The sequence below is a fragment of the Cricetulus griseus genome (assembly GCF_003668045.3).
Source record: "Cricetulus griseus strain 17A/GY chromosome 1 unlocalized genomic scaffold, alternate assembly CriGri-PICRH-1.0 chr1_0, whole genome shotgun sequence".
NCBI lineage: Eukaryota > Metazoa > Chordata > Mammalia > Rodentia > Cricetidae > Cricetulus > Cricetulus griseus.
This window is the reverse complement of record NW_023276806.1, coordinates 27,415,463-27,433,129: the sequence shown is the minus strand read 5'-3', so window position 1 is coordinate 27,433,129 and position 17,667 is coordinate 27,415,463. Positions and strand designations below refer to the sequence as shown.

Sequence of the window (17,667 nt, the reverse complement as noted above, 5' to 3'; positions counted from 1 at the left end):
TGCAACTGGATACCAGGAGTTTGGCTCAGTGTTTAGCTGTGGGTGTCTGCTTCTGCTTCCATCAGCTACTAGATGAAGGCTCTAGGATAGCATATAAGGTAGTCATCAATCTCATTATAGGGGAAGGACATTTAAGGAAGCCTCTCTACTATTGCTTAGATTCTTAGTTGGGGGTCATCCTTGTAGGTCTCTGGACATTTCCCTAGTGCCAGAGTTCTTTTTAAGCCTATAATGTCTCTCTTTATTATGGTATCTCTTTGCTTGCTCTCCTGTATTTTTCTGACTCAATCTTCTTGCTCCCTCATGTCTTCTTCTCCCCTTTTCTTTCTCCTAACTCCCCACTCCCAATTTGCTCAGGAGATCTTGTCCCTTTCCCCTTCTCCTGGGGACCATGTGTGTCTCTCTTAGGGTCCTCCTTGTTTCTTAGCTTCTCTGGTGGTGTGGATTGTAGGCTAATAATCCTTTTCTCTATGTCTAATATCCATATATGAGCGAGTACATGCCATGTTTGTCTTTTTGTGACTGGGTTACCTCACTCAGGATGGTTTCTTCTAGTTCCATCCATTTGCCTGCGAATTTCAAGATTCCATTGTTTTTTTTTTTTTTTTTCTTCATCTTCAGTTTCAGTTTCTAGGTTTCCTGGTAACTAACTTCTATTACTCTGCCTTCGGCTTCCCTCTCAGCTCTCCAAAGTGGTTCTGGCAGTCTTTCCTCATCTCTACCAACCATATATTAATTAAAGCCCTCTTACTGAAGTTAGTAACAAATGTAGGCCCTTAGCAGTGCAGAGGATAATCAGCCACACTTCCATCCTGGGGGTTTGTATTGTAGGCCAAAGAAGAAGAAAAAGGAGCACGGAGCTCTTGGGGAGTGTGTTAGAAACCGTGTTTCAGTAGTGCAAGGTGTGTCTAGAGGTGGAGAGGAGTGTCTGGGAAGGTTTGTTTCTGAGATTCCTCCTGTGCTTGTTCTTCTTAGAAGGCATGTTGGCCAGGTCGATTTTCTTTCTTGCAGTCCTGTGAAGATGTCCCTCTACAGTCATTTCATTTGTCTGAGACAAGCTCTTGCTATGTAGCCCTGGCTGGCCTGGAACTCACTGTGTAGGCCAGGCTAGCCTCCAATTTGCCTCTGCCTTCCCAGTGTTGAGTTTACAGGTGGGTGTGTGTGCCATCCTGCCTAACACTTTATTGATTTTTGGATATTCATGGCCATTACATTGTTTATTTATTTATTTTTAATTAAATTTTTTTGCCATTACATTGTTTTAAAATGTGTCTTCATTTTAATTGATGTACAGTAGCTTACATGTGTATAGCTATTGTCACTTCAGTATATGTGTCCAGTGTAATCATTAGTCTAGCCTTTCTCTTTTTAAATGTTTCTTTTACACCATCACCTCTTCTCCCACAAGGACTCCAGTTAGCCATATGTTAAACAGTGAGCTATTGTTGCACAGATGCCCTGCTTTTTTCAGTTAATAAATAACTTTAATTATTTGAATTAATTTATTTTTAAGTTTCTCGATTCCTTATTGTACCCAATATATTGACAAGCTTATAGAAGGATTTTTTTTTTTTTTTTTTTTTTTTTTTTTTTTTTTTTTTTTTTTTTGAGACAGGGTCTCTCTATGTAAGTCTGGCTGTCCTGGTGCTCTTTATGGAAGTCAGGCTTGCTTCAAACTCCCGCCTGAGTGCTGGGTTTAAAGGTATTCATTACCATGCCTTTCTCAGGAGTTTTTAATCCGTGATAATCATTAACTAACAGTGTAGGGGCTGGAGAATTGGCTTGATGGTTAAGAATATGACTGCTTTTCTACAGATCCTTGGTTTGATTCCCAGCACTGACATAGAGGTCCATAGCTCCCTGTAACTTCAGTGCCAGGGAGTCTTATGCTCTTTTCTGGCCCCCAAGGGTACCACACACATATATCATGCACATACATACACACAGGCATATACATACATACATACATACATACATACATACGTACATACATACGCATGTTTTGCTGGGCAAAACACTCATACACATAAAAACAAACAACACAAAACCCAAGCCAATTTTGTCATCATTTGGCTTTTTTTTTTTCAGATTTTTTTTATTTGAATTAGAAACAAGATTATTTTACATGCCAATCCAGTTCCCTTCTCCCTCCCCTCCTCCCCTGCCACCCCACTTTCCAACTAAAACCCTACCATCATTTGGCTTTTTTTTCACTATCATGTATGTCTCCGTTGAAGTTCTCCAGGGATTCATGTGTGCTGACCACATTCTACTGGATCCTATCAATCAGTTATTTTCCTATCAGAGTCACCATTTAAAGTCCTGATTAATGGCTAAACTCTGGGTAATTTTTGGATCTAGCTTTGATGGCATTGGCACTTGACCATGAGTGTTTCTTCTCCTTTTTGGTTATCTCATAAATTTATTGAGTGTTGGATATTGCATCTGAGCACATAGCAAAGATTGAGATAGTGTTTTTCTTAATTAATTACATCTATTTCTCTCTCTCTCTCTCTCTCTCTCTCTCTCTCTCTTCTGTGAAGGTGTGTGCCGTGGAGCACATGGAGGTCAGAAGACAGCTAACTCTCTTTCTACTGTGTGGGTTCTGAGGATTGAACTCAGGTTGTCAGCCATGGCAGTGAGTACCTTACTTAACCTGCTGAGCCATCTCACTGGCTGGAGATAATATTTTTTCATTTGTAGTTCAGGCTGGCGTTATACTTTCCACATAACTGGGGATGAACTTGAACTTCTTGATGTCCTCTGCTTGTTTTGCACTGACTGGGCGTACAGTGTACACCACCACTGTGTCTGGGTAATGTGAACCTGGGATTGAACCCTGGGCTTTGTTTGTGGTCATCAGTCACTCTACCCAAAAGAGCTGTGTCACCAAGCTATTCTACCTGCCCTGTTTTTTTAATTTTAAAAGACCAGGTTTGTTCAACTTGTGGTATAGGGTAGCTATGAGCGTAGCCCAACATAAAACTAACCTTATTTAAACATTATGAGATTGTTTTGGGGATTCATCATTATCATTGGTTGTGTGGTCCTCAAAGGTAGACTGTGTAGAGGACATGGGGATGTTAAAAGGCTGGACATGCTTATGTTATGGACCTCTCTTGGTGTATCTGTCACACTGTGCCTGTAGAGGGTTGAATTTAGTTAGTAATCACCTGTAATGTACCACAGGCTCCAGTTTCTCCAGGGTCAGCTATTATTCATGCTCAGTATAGGGCCTGTTTACATTTGACTGCATTGAACTTACTTTGTTTTACTTGAATTTTGTCAGATGAAAGTTAAAAAGTTTTATGTAGTCTAATTTCATTATTTTTATCTTTTTTGTGTAGTCATCAGTTCTTAAATGATTTACAGAATCCTAGGAAACTACAGAGGTACTCTTGTGTGGACCAAAGATTATACTAGAGTCAGCCAACACAAGATCATACTTTATATTCAAGGCTGCTTGGGGTTTCACTGTCGTTCTGTAGGTGAGGCACAGACTTGCAGGTACCTGAAAGCATGTGATTTACATGTTGTTTTTCCCTATTGGTCAGAGGACAGGGTCAGTGTCACTCTGATTTTGTAACCACACCTCTGTTCTGTGCCTTTTATTTCATGATGCATCATTCATAGAATTATCTCTATGAAGCTTAATTTAAGTATTTCCTTTTTCTGTTTAAAAAATTGTTTTATGTAAGTTTGCATTTTGCTTATGTGTACGTCTGTAGAGATCCTCAGGAACAGGAGGTACAGACGGTTATGAGCTGCAATGTGGGTGCTGAGAATTGATCCTGGGTCCTCTGGAAGAGCATACAGTGCTCTTCACCCTGAACCATCTCTCTACCCCCAGTGTTTCCTTCTTCATTGCTCATTTTCCCTCTTTTTTAAAAAATAGAATTAAGGTGATTTGTGTTGATAATTTTTCTTAGTTTGGTTTTAAGGTGCATACCTTTGTATATATTGTCATTATGTATGTATGATCTACCATCGTATATACTCTCTCCCAGTCCTCTTTCTCCCTTCTCTTTCCATTGTTTATCTTAATCTCTGTAGTTTTAGTTAATGCCTTCCTCCTAATTTATTTCATCTTAGAGAATGAATTAATAATCCTTTTTATCTTAGGCTTGCCAGACTATGTGGTGATTGGACAGTTTCACCCAATGTCTCAAAAAGAGGCTTAGAAATGTATAACACTCATCATCCTTCGGCCCTTGCTGAGTATTATAAAGGGCACACATGGACTGCTTCACGTCTTTTACAGTGATCCTTTCTAACCTCTAGAAACTGGGGCAGTGGCTCATTTTCCCTCCCAGTTTTTCTTCTGATATCCTCTCCCTTGTAGTTTTTTTTTTAAATTAAAGATTTTCTTAATTTTCTTTTATGTTTATGGGTGTTTTGCTTGCACACGTCTGCACTATATAGTGCAGTGCTCCTGGAAGCTAGAATCCTTAGAATTAGAGTTTCAGACCACTGTTAGCTGCCGTGTGAGTGCTGGGATACAGAACAGTCAGTGCTCTTAACCCCCGAGCCTCTGTGCACCCCCCCCATGTCTGTGACATTTGTTTCTAAGAGCTCTGTGCACTCCGTTTTTCCTGTGTGTTGTCTCATTTCATACACACAAACCTTGGGAGTATTTCAGAGCAGTTAGGAGATTTTGCTTATGGAGGTGTTAGATTCTGTTTCTGGGGATTTCACAATGATTTTTCTGTATCTTTGGCATTATTTTTAGGAGTCTTTTCCTTATACTTCTGTTTAGGTCTAGAAAGTGATTCTGGTTGTATGGGCTCAGAACACAGAAATTTTCTTAGGAAGGCTGTTTTTATCACAAAGCAGGGTGATCACAGAGAAGACGTCCAGGGCCCTACTACTGTAATTTGTTCTCTTGACATTATCCTTATTTGGGTAAAGGATTTCAGCTAAATGCTTTCCTAAGCAAACGACCTCCCTGACAGCACGAGTACTGTTCTGTTGTGCATGGCGAATCTCGTTAACTGGACAACCACTCAGAGCCATATGTGGTAGACACTACAGCAAACACTGGGATGTGGCGCCTGACCAGATAGTACAGCCGCTTTATGGACCTACATGTTTGGTCCTTCCACTCTTACTTAGTTTATGGTGTGTAGACAGGATGACCATTTGTACATTAGTCTACGCTGCTGCTTTTGTAGCATGATGTAGAATTCAGAGTTACAGTTGGAGGAAGACACACACATGTTCTACCATGTCTATTGTTGATTGTTTCCTAGTAAAGTCGACTCTCAGATAAGCCTTAGGGCACATGGAGAAGCCGGTGAGAAGATGCTGGGTCACAGTTGTTAGTTGGTGGCATGAGCGCTGCTTTCCCGCAGAGTGGTTTCTTGGGATAATGCACACTCCGTCCAGCCAACGGTGGGAAATGCAATTCACCTTCATGACTATTGCAGCTGTGTTTGTGAGAGTTTCCACAGGTGGTCAGGGAGGGAACATGGTGGGATCTAGAGGAGACTGGAGGGTGAAGCGATGTATGAGTACAGCGGTGGTTTAAGATAGGAGGACAACCTAATCAGTTTCAGTACATGCCTGAGCGGGGACGGGAAGACAGGTTCTGACTGATCAGCATCCCCGTGTGACTATAACTGTGCCGAAAGAGAATCCCAGGAGCAGAGGTGGGAGCCATGAACAGCTTGCTAGGCCTATTGTTACTCTGTTAGGCCATGTGTTAGGTTTGTCGGTGGTGTTGGTGTATTTAATGTGCTTTAAAGCCCTGAGGAATAATTATAATTGTTGTCATTTTACTGATGAAAAGCAGCTTTGGGTTTGGGATGTATCTAAGAATAGTCAGGTGGGGTTGGCCTTGTCACAGTGTGGGTTCTTCAGTCCGCACTTAGAGCTTTCTAACGAACCACCATTTCTATGTTATAATCACTCTCTTTTCTAGCTTGTTATTGAAATATGACTCTTTCATCCAATTCCCTTTTACTTCCTTTAGAATTGATTCCTGAGTGTAGAAAGAGTGAGTATTTTTAGAATACTTTGTAAGTACCCTAGAGAAAAATCAAGGACAATACTGCCTGACTTGGAAAAGATGTTCGTTATGCAGAAAAAGAAATCTCTCTGGTTTGAGACTAGATCATGTGAAATGTTCTACATGGTGGGAAATAAGGTCTTTGTAGGCTGTTTTTGTTTAAAGGTGTGTGTGTGTGTGTGTGTACGCTCAAGTACACTCTTGCACTCACATGTATGCCCTCATTCTCACAAAAGTCAATAGAAGGTATTGTTTTGCCTGGAGCTAAGATTACTGGTGGTTGTGAGCTGCCTAGCATGGGTGTTATGAACTGAATTTGGGTGCCCCAGAGCACTGAGAAATGTCCCTGTGAGTTTTATTTGTAACATGTGTAATAAAAAAACCCCAGAGGTAGATATTGGGGTTCACGTTGAAGATCAGAGAAGCAAAGCAGCCAGCCAGTAGCTCTTACCTCTACCAAGGCTGAATTGGAGATCCTGTCTTCCCTGTGACTGGAGTGCTAGGATTAAAGGTATGCACCACTACGTCCTGCAGCAAGACAGAGATAAAACTGTTTCATAGTATTCTGACTCTAGATGATTGCACTATATATACTTTATCCCCCTTAGTGAATCTGGAGTTATTGTTATGAATATATAGCTTTGGTATTTTGTTGAAATATATTTTTCTATATCCTGCAGCAAGTGAGGAGGTTCTAAAAGTTGGTTTGGAACAGTTGTTCTTGGCTGCAAGGATCATTAACATGGGTGGCATACAGTCCAAGGTGGACAGGGGGGTTTGCACAAGTGTTTTGTCTGAAAGGTTGCTGGCTGTGTTCCAGCAATTGCCTGTGACAGCTCTTGTTATCTCATGTGCATAGCTCCCCTCCTTGGTTGGAATCCTAATAAAACCCATTGCTGCTTCTAATGACAGCTTCTAATTCCTGAAATAAACTAAGGACAGCTTTATTTCTGCTTCAGGTTCAGTTCTAAGGGTTTTGTTTGTTTTTCCTCGAAGTGACCGGTTGTCTTCCCTCTCACATCACTGGAGTGATCCCAACATCTCAGCTCAATTCTTACCTTTCTGGAATTAGTTTAGTTCACAGGGTAAGGGCCCAATCTCAGAAGACTGCCTGTTCAAATAGGAATCAGAAATGCACTTTTCCGTCCAGCTCTTTCTAAAACTCAGTGTACCTCTTCTTAGGCTTTATAATGGTCAGAATGACCCAGGAAAGCACTGTATTGGTTGCTACTGACTTATTATCAGTTTAGGAATAGCTTCATGGAAGGGATGTATAGGGTAGTGTGGGGTAGAGGGAATCAAGTTTCCGTGCCTTCTTTAGGCTGCCCCTCTCTTAGCGTCTCCACACGGATACCAACCGAGGAACCTATGAAGGCTGTTGTTTATGGGTTCTTAGGGGCTTTCTGTAGATGATGACTGATTAAGTAGGAATGAGTTGAGGCTGAAAGTTACCAACCTGTAGTCAAGGTAATCCTTCCGATGACAAAATTCCACCTAGAAGCTGTCCAGGACATGTCAACCAAGAGTCTCTCTGTATGAAAGACATTGTCACTCAGGCAATTCAAAACTTGAAGTTCTGTGTTGGGAACTGGGTGCAAGGACCAAATGTATAATGCACTTCCCATTGGCTGTGGCTTTGTGTTAGTGTAAGAATTATGCTGGCTTGCTCCTGTCAGCTGGCAGAATGCACTCAGGCAGTACCCTTGTCAGCCCAGGTGCAAAGGACCCCTTTAAAAGAAAGACATCTGCCTACTTAAGCTCTATTTCCCGATTTCTTTCTCTCTTTCCCGCTGTTACCCTGGGGCAGACAGGACTTTTCCTGTCTCCCTCTTCTCTTCTGTCCTCTCTCTGTCTTTTTTTCTGTTTCCTTCCACTCTTTCCCTTTCTAATAAAACTTCTCACTAAGCTCTGTCTGCCTGGCATGTTTGTCCCTCCACCTCGGTCACCCTCACCTGCCATGGAATCTGCCAAGGTCCCCAAGCAAGGTCCCCCTCGAGCTTTATTCATCACAGTGAGGAGATAACAAAATCCGTAGGAGCTTGAGAAGGCTGTGCCCATGGGAATAATAGTGGCAGATGGCATTTTCTTATCAGCATTACTTTGGAGAAACTCTTCTGAAATGAATTCTACCTGGTATTCTTAACTTACTGTCCGAAAGGAAGATACATATTTATTTTTCTGTGTTCAAGAAAAGTGGGTGCTGCAGCTGTGAGGTCTTTGGTCATGTGGGTACTTCAAATTCTAGTGTCCTTTTCATAGTGGCTGTATGATATAGTCATTCAGATAAAGAAGACATATCTCAGCATTTAATCAAAGAACCTTCATTTTCTTAACTTGCTCTATTTCATATGCATTTATTCAAGAACACAAAAGTCGAGCAAGCATGAGACCTCAGTCTTTTCTTTCCACTAACCCTTGAGCGGTCACTAGATGGCCTGCTAGGATTGTGTTTTAACTTGGCCTGTTAGAACACAAGGGAGTAGGCTTCTTGCCGCTGGTTTTAATCTAAAGTGATATTTTAAATGTTTTTAAATCTACCAGGAACTCTGGATTTACTAGTGCTATAAATTATTTAAAGGTTTGTCTTCTTACAAAATGGTGGTTTAGTGCTCTAAATGGATTTTATACTGCACATAAAAACCAGGCTTTGTAGCTCAGTTTAAAGTGTTCTCAGAATGTCATTTGCTCATGCTTTGGATGCATGTAGTTGCACGAAAATATGATTGTGCCCCAGAATTCAGTCCGTTGAGCAGGTCTGGCTCCAGAAGACGTGTAGCAAATACTGTAGAGGACAAACAGGAAGTGTGGGCTCACCGTTTATTAACACGCTCAGGCTGCTACAGGAAGACTCACGTGAGAGGACAAGAATTGCTAGTTTTAGATGGTGATTATTTGCCCTTCTCACCAGTTTCCAGGGAGAAGCAAACAGTTACCCAAACAAGGATGTAGATGTCGAATACATCGGTCATATATAGTGTTTAGTCGATTAAAAAAAAGTTTGGGTATCTATCTTGCATTTTAAATCAGATTAGTATTTAAATTCACAGCACCTAACATTTCTGTACTTGGAGGTCTGGAACTCAGACTTCATTAGGGGTGATATGTGAACTGTTCACTGACCTAGGACACTTGAACAGCCCAGGACTCTGTTATTCTCACCTGGATCTTGGGAGCCTCTGAGATGGGGAGAGGTGTCTAGTTAGGTGAAGACTTTGGCTGGCCAGGGTTGTGATCTGTATGTTGTTTGGAAGGAAGTTTGCTGAAGTAAAGGGTGTTGTATGAATAACCAGGGTACAGTATTTCTGATTGCCAGGCAGGTCTGTGGAAATCCTAAGGAGTCCCAAATAGAACAATCACTTAATGTGGCAGGGACTCTGCGTTCTGCTGTCTAGGTATCCACTCTCACTTTGAGGTGGTATTGGTCCTTTTGGGTGTTTAGTGGTGGCTTTAGAGACTGAGGTTTGTCATTAGAATGTGCTAGAAACTGGCCATGTCTACATTCAACATAAAAAAGTAATTTTTATGTGCATGGGAATTTTGTGTGCATGTATGTCTGTGCAGCATGTGAGGGCCTCCTGCCAGCAGAGGCCAGAAGAAGACAATGGATCCTCTAAAACTGCAGTTACCGACGGCTCTGAGCTGCCATGTGAGTGCTGGGAATTGAATCCAGATCTTCTGGAAGAGCAGCCAGTGCTCTTAACCACTGAGCTATTTCTCCAGCCTGTGTCTGCATGTGAAAGTTTCTCTTTGTGTTTCTCAATCAGTTGCCTCATCTCTACTGAGAGTCTACACAGAGCTATCTTCCACTGACGCATGCCATTGTGCTGCTGTTAATTCCAGAAATACTAACTTTATCTTTCCAGTGGAAAAACATAGCAGACTCTTGACCTTTCATTTAGCCTTGGTTATCCACCAGAAGAATTGCACACTCCTGTTGTAAGGCTACAATTCATTTTATGAATATTGTTAGATAGGAATCTGCAAAGGGAGGAATTTTGTTGAATGATTGTGATGAAAAGTTATTTTGACTTAAAAATAAAATATGAAACTACTTCCTCTTCATCTTAAAAAAAATGATTATAGCTTCCATGTTGGTATTTGAAAGCAGCACGCGACTAAACTTGCACGTGTGCTGAAGCACAGTATTTGGGAATGAATTCCTTTAAGACTTATGGTCTGGCCGGGCATTGGTGGCACATGGCACATGCCTTTAATCCCAGCACTTGGGAGGCAGAGGCAGGCGGATCTCTGTGAGTTCGAGGCCAGCCTGGTCTCTCCAGAACGAGTGCCAGGATAGGCTCCAAAGCTATACAGAGAATCCCTGTCTCAAAAAACCAAAAAAAAAAGACATGTGGTCTGGTCAGAAGGAACCTGTTGACGTTATCTGTGGAAACACTGGGCTCCTTTGCAGGTTGTCTTGCTGTGTTCAGGGAAAGCACAGTCAGATAGCTGTGGATACCCTCTAAGTTGTGTTTCTGGAGAGTGCTGACTCCTGTTGGAGGGAAGTGTGGGTGGAGTTTTTTGTCCAGCATAACCAAACAACCACACAGAGATTTATTAATTGTAAATGCTTGACTGATAGTTTAGGCTTGTTACCAACTAGCGCTTACATCTTAAATTAACCCATATTTCTTTTCTACTCTCTACCACGTGGCTCTACCTGTTTTCAGTTTCAAGTTTATTTTGCTTCTCTCCACATCTCCTCGTGACTCTGCCATTCTTCATCCCTGCACTGTCTTGCCACAAGTCCAGCCTCACCTCTGTCTGCCTAGCTTTTGCCCATTAGTTCTTTGTTAAACCGTTGAGAGTAGCACGTCTCCACAGTGTATAAAAAGACTATTCCGTATCAGGGAAGAATGCTGCTCCAGCAGCTCCAGCCCTGTGGTCGAGCGTTGTGGTACTCTGGTCTTGCTGCTGTGATTAATCAGTCTTGGGGAGCTTCATCTTGGGGTGCTGGCCAAGGAAACCAGCTAAAAATTTAAAGTAACTTGTATCAGATGGAGCTGAAAGACTAGTCTACTGGGTGTTTTTCTTCCGACTTCTCCAGAATGTTGATAGATATCAACAGTAAATATGGGAGAAAGGGGGAGGTCCAGTTCTTGCCACCAAGTGTCCACCCCACCGGAAGACAGCAAAGAAAGAGGATAAACACCTGGGAAGTAGCTCTTCCTAGAGCAGGGCGTAGACCGGCTATGTGGACATCCCCTGTCATTGCTCCCACATGGTGTAGTCTGTGTGTGCCAAGAGTTCCAAAGTGATGGAAATGGAGCGGGGCTTTCTCCACTGCCGTGGGATTGGAAGACGTGGGGTTGCAGCTGTTCACATCTCATTAGTAGAACTGTTTCAGGCCCAATAGGAATGGTGGCTGTCTCTTTTGTGAAGAACACAGTCAGTGCAGTGGAAGATCGTACATAGACGAGAAACTTTTGGAATTATAAATAGTGAACAGGAAAGTTTCTGGCCTCATTTCTTTCATGTGTGAAATAGAACTAATAATAGTACCCGCCTTAGAGTTTACTGAGAATTCTGTTAGCATTGTTTAAATGCATTGGAAAACAGTATGGTGGTGGCGAGTGGGGGGGGGGCATTGCTTATCTCTTGGGCCTTAGTGCCCTCCTTTTTGGAGGGGGCAGATAGCATAGTTTCCTTTGCCTTGACAGGTAGGTCTTAGAGCAAACGAAGGAGGCCATGGGAAGTCTTTAGAACAGTGTGTTGAAGGAGCATCCCTGTAAATGTTAGCCCCAAAGTTCAGACACGACGCTGTTTCATTCTTACAACAGCCCTGGATTACAGCAGTGTCTGGATTTTTTTTTTTTAAGTGGGTGAGGAAGAGGAGGAACTGGGCTGTGAGGTGAGGAAGCCTGTCAGGGCTGCAAATGTAGAACTGGAGAAACAGATCACAGAGTACTGGGTAAAAATGTTCATGTCTTCCTTTCATCTATCACCGCAGTAGGAACACCAGAAATAAATGACTTATGGGCTCCTGCTACCCCTGTCTCCTTTTTGGTTTGAAAATGTGTCCCTTATATTTTGTGCCTAGTACTGACTTCTGTATCCTTTCTGTGAGCCTTACTATACTCTTCCTTATAGAAGCCTAATGAGTACATGGCCTTTTATATAATTGGTTACTCTTAGCATCGTTTACTTCCCAGGGTAGAGGATTTCGGTTCTTTATTTTGTAGCTGCCAAGAATATGTATGCCTTAGTGTGACTCTGGGGCCTCGAGCGTCCAGCTGAACATGTGGGGTGTGTGCAGTTGCTTCATTCATGCCCCACTGTCCCTCAGGGCACATAGATTCTGGACTTGCACTTTCCAGTTGAAGTACCATGGGCTTGGCAGAGACTGCTGATGGTCGTTTGCCCTGTAGTGCACCCACGGAGGCGACCAGTTAAACGGAGTAACAGGCAGATGACAGTGACAAGCACAGAAGGATACAGGGCGTTTTGTTCTCCTCTTTTCCAAATCCTACCAACTGCCCTTTTCACATTTTAAGTAGACAGAGAGGCACACTTAAGCTGTTTATCTGGATAGATTGTTTTCCTTTTTAGATGCATTCTGAAAGCTAGGCATTCCTTAGAAACTGACTGCTGACCTGTCATGCCCCCCCCCTCCCCCCTAAAGCTGGCACACATTCACTTTGGCATGGGTTCATCCTATGAATAATACATGGTTACATGTGAAATCCACCAAGTCAGGCTGGAGGGTTGAGGGGCTGGAGGGGCTGGGTGGGGGGTACTGGAGGAACTAAGCTACCTTGGTTCACTTTTTTCTTTCATGACTTCTGGTAGTATTTCTCCTCAGTAAATGCAGCAATAACTTTCTACTATGAAATATGGAAGATCTAGGAGGTTTATGGGCAGTTTGTGCCTTACACACATGCTTCCTGTTTCCTCCTTGATTAGCAGGGCACTTGAGGAACAGAGGTCTCTGGGAAATGCTGCTCTGCTCCCAGAGTGATGCTGCAGGGCCAAGCTGGTCATGGTCCCTCGCCGTGGGATCTGATTTTATTATTTCTTTTGTATGTGTAGTCTTGCTTACTCTTGGGTTTATTCTGAGAAGTCAGAGGCCTTGACTATAACAAAAGGAGAGACCAGGTGTTGTTCCCTGATTTTGTGCTGATGCTGAGCTATGTTCTCCTTTTTCCCCATGTGGGAGCAGTGTCTGAGAAGATAGAGCTGTAGGCCATCAATTCGAGATTCTCAGACCCCCATAGGGAGTGCTTAAACAGCTACCCCTGATCTTCATGTCCCTCTTTTGGTATAGACATGCGATTTAGCCTTATTAATATTATTTTCCTCTGGTGCTATAGAACCAAGTACAGTCAGGTGCCACTTTGAGCTCTTCCCTTAGATGAGACATGTGGTACAAACGTCCATAGATTGCGCTACGCAAACTAAGATGGCTGTGGAGTCATTAGGTCACAGATACTTAAGCACTTCATCATATGTTTAGTCCACCGCCAGCTGAGTGGACTAAGTCACATGCTGAGTGGCAGATAACTGTAAGTAGGGTGTGTCTTAAAGTTTCGATTTTGGGCTGGGGAGATGGCTCTTTCAGAAAAGTGCTTGGCTCACAAGCATGAAGACCTATGTGTAGATCTTCAGTACCCACATAAAAAGCCGGCCACAGCAGAGTCTGCATGGAGGTCTCAGGAGGCAGGAAATGGAGGGTGCTAGGTGTTGCCTGATAGGCAGTCTAGCAATTTCATGATCTCCCTGTTCAGTGAGAGACCCTGTCTCAGAAAATAAGGTGGGGACTGATAGAGGAAGACACCCAGTGTGGACTGCAGCATGGTCATGGGTGAGTACACGTGCGCGCGCGCACACACATACATACACACACACACACACACACACACACACACACACACACACACACACACACACACACACACGATGGAGAGTGACTGAGGCAGACACCTGATGTTGGCCTCAGGCTTCCATGTGTACTCTCACACACGTGTATACACATATGAACATGTATACACATGCCTATGCCCACAAAGAGAATTTGATTCTTCTAATAATATTTTATTTTGAATTACTTTGATCATTGTTGCTTTGTGCTTTGAAAAACTTCTTGTAATAGAAGTTTTAGCTTCCTAATAGCATTGATGCTACACAGTAGGGATCATGTCTTTGAACATGGACTTCTTTCACTTAATTGTTTGCAAGCTTCCCCCATCTCTTGTGCTGGCTTGATGTGTTTAGGTTTCCATAGTGTCTCTGCCTTTTTGTATTCTCACCAGCAATGGGTGTAAGTTCTGGCTCTGCCATCTGTGTTGTGGATTTTGGTCATTTTGGCAGGGACAGTGTGTCTTTGGTGAGGTGTTGATTCAGGACTTTCTCTCTGGCTGTTGTTGATGTTTTTGGTTCTGAGTGTTTTTTAGGTTTGTTTTCCTGTCTCTGAAGGATGTCAGTGGCACTGTGGGGACTGCGTTTTTGGATAGGGTGGGCATTTTAACAACATTCTTCCACCTATGAATATGGGATTTTTTTTTGTTCCCTGTGTATTTTAAGGTTCTTTGTGTATTTTGAATAACAGTTTTCTATTTTTTTTTCAAAACTTTCCCTAGTCTGTGGCTGGCTGCATCTTTTCATTCTCTTGAGAATTGTTTTATTTTGAATAACAAAGTATTGCCTGCACACATGTATGAAAAGCCCACAGTTGGCTCCAGCTAATAGAGATGACTTGGCAGATTTGATATTAAAAAGAGTTAATGTGGTTGAACTCATTTAGAATTCTTTAGGGATCAGTAATGTCTTGGGATCCAGTCTTTTTTTTTGTTGTTGTTGTTTGTTTGTTTTTTTTGTTTTTTGAGACAGGGTTTCTCTGTGTAGCTTTGGAGCCTATCCTGGAACTCGCTCTGGAGACCAGGCTGGCCTCGAACTCACAGAGATCCGCCTGCCTCTGCCTCCTGAGTGCTGGGATTAAAGGTGTGCGCCACCAACACCCAGCTGGGATCTAGTAGCAGTGCAAGTAGATATGTTGTGTTTCATGTACACTCCCGTGTGCCTGCACCACCTTCCTCACTCCACGCTCTCGTGTACAGTATGTGTAGGATGAGCAGGAAGAAAGCCAGTCTTAGTGTCATGGGCGCATACTTAGAATTCTGACTGCAGTTCAGACTGTTTCTTGTGGAGTCAATAGTTTTCAGCTGCTATCCATGGGAGGCCTTCCTGTGTCTGAAGAGAAATAGTGGCGGAGGAGTGGATGGGGTGGGGTGTGTGTAGAGGGGAGGGGCTGGGGAAGGAACTGGGAAGAGGGGAGGGAGGGGAAACTTTGATTGGAATATAAAAAAAGTATTAGTGGGCTGGAGAGATGGCTCAGCGGATAAAAGCACTGACTGTTCTTCCAGAGGTCCTGAGTTCAATTCCCAGCAACCACATGGTGGCTCCCAACCACCTTGAATGAGATCTCGTGCCCTCTGCTGGTGTGCAGGCAGAAGACTGTGTACATAATAAATAAATAAAGTCTTTAAAAAAAAAGTACTAGTTTTTAATGATTGTGGGAGGGAAGCTGACATATTCTGAAACATTAATTTTGTGAGTACAATGGTGGCTTTAGTGACACTAAGGATAAAGGTACTTAGGGGGAAAATGGTGGTGTCTTACATGGGTTGTTTTGTGTTTGAAATTTTTGTTGCAGTGCATCTGAGGTCAGCTCTATTTACATGTCTATGTTCTGACACATAGACAATTCTAGGATTTTTTTCTTTCCTACTAGATAATGGGGCATAATGTTGATTTCTTGAGTGTGGGTTATAATTTGGGTGTAGACCAACTAACAGTAGGAAAATTGAAGGGGGAATGTGGCACTGAAGCCCCCCTTTCTGCTAGAAGTGCTGATTGTTCTCACTAGGATACCTTTTGGGGACACTTGCATTGGTGGGTCACTTGTCTAATTGCCTTCTCTTGTTGTAAAGGACATCGTCCCCGTGGATGCCTCCTACGAAGTGAAGGAATTGTATGTGCCAGAGAATAAACTGCATTTGGCAAAAACTGATGCCGAAGCATTACCAGCACTGAAAATCAATAAAGTAAGTTCTCCGTTGCTTTTCAAGCCAAGTGGTGTAGCCGTCTGAGGAGCGGTTAGCTTGATGGATGTGGGGCTTAGCGGCTGTGTTTGAAGTCAGGGTGGCAGTAGCAGGTCAGGGTGTTGTGGTGTGTATCACAGATCCCAGGGATGGAGACTGTGTTTAATGGGGAACAATATTCCCACATTACCCCAACTTTGATTTGCTTTTAGTCATATTTGTTTATTTTGAAATATCAAAGGACAAAGATTATGTGAGATTTGGGGCCATAAGAGAGAAAGGAATGTTTCTAAAACATTAAGAAATGCTAATCCATAATAATTAGAATGAACTTTTACCACTCTAAACATGTTTCCTAATTTCCTGCCCAACACTTGGCTCTCCCTTATATTAAGAAAAATGGACACATTAGGATTAGTTCTGTTGTATAGCCGTGTCTAGTGATATCATTAGATGCCTTTCTTAGTTAAAATTCTTGAGTTAAACTAGGCAGGAAGAGAGTAGAAACTGATTTATTCTCAAATACTAGGAAACTTTAAACTGTATAGTTTATACATATTTTAAAAACACATAAAAAAGAAAAGACCACACAAAGGGTAAGGAATAAGAATATGGAGTAGCAGTTGGCTTTTCCTTCAACTCTTATTTACGATGAGAAGAATCTAGAAGACTTTTGGCTGGGACAAAGGCTCCTCTGTAGTTGTTCAGTTCTTTGGTAGGAGTGATTTTTTTCTTTTTTTTTTTTCTGTTTTTTTTTTTTTTTTTTTTTTTGGTTTTGGTTTTGGTTTTTCGAGACAGGGTTTCTCTGTGGCTTTGGAGGCTGTCCTGGAACGAGCTCTTATAGACCAGGCTGGTAGATCCTCCTGCTTCTGCCTCCCCAGTGCTGGGATTAAAGACGTGTGCCACCACCTCCCGGCTGTAGGAGTGATCTTAATGGGCTGTGTGTGACCTGGTCTTAGGTGGACGAGTGCCAGGAAGGGATGGGGTAAAGCCGTGTTGTTCCAGCTGGCCATGGAGAAGGACCAGAGTTTGCACAGTCAGAGGGAAAGAGAGATATCTGAAGGTGTATTGGACCTAAAGGTGAACTTTCTTTGGCCCTGGAGTTTGCAGTTTCAGTTTATGGTACCCACAGGCACACTGCAGGTCTGCTCCTTCACAGTGCTTCCTCACAAGTTCTGCTTAGTCATATTGAAGGCTAAGGCTTCAGCATAAGAAGCTTGCAGAGATACAGGCATTTAGCTCCTAACTGATGCCATCTAGAGTTGAGATAAGTAATGGCCACTCTCATGGGTTTAGGAAATGGCTATGCACTGAGGCTATGCTCATGCTGCTGGCTGTTCCCTTTCACACACTGGCCGCTGTGCTTTAGGAATAAATGGGAGACCCCATTTTTCTGCACACCAGGGGCCAGGTGTTTAGTTTTTCTTTTGTCATTTGGGATCCATTGCTGTATGATATATGCACTTCACCAGTTATTTACTGTTCTGCTGGGATGTAACCACAAGTCTGTAACTTACTCTGGGAAAGAGACTTTTTGGTAAATATTTTGTGTAAAGTATCTTTTGGTTTAGGCTAGTGGCTGTCAGCCAGGTGGTGGTGGCACACGCCTTTAATCCCAGCACT

The 17,667-nt window shown here is 42.7% G+C and overlaps 1 protein-coding gene across 2 annotated transcripts in view; it reads left to right on the top strand.

The window, feature by feature from the left end:
• The window catches only part of LOC100762413 (bifunctional 3'-phosphoadenosine 5'-phosphosulfate synthase 1), a 70,255-nt gene that overhangs the window by 19,809 nt on the left and 32,779 nt on the right, over positions 1-17,667 (top strand). For both annotated transcript variants that reach the window (XM_027395725.2, XM_035450540.1), the window contains exon 6: positions 15,934-16,047. In XM_027395725.2, coding sequence (XP_027251526.1) covers positions 15,934-16,047 — 114 coding nt within the window. The remainder of the gene's footprint in view (positions 1-15,933; positions 16,048-17,667) is intronic.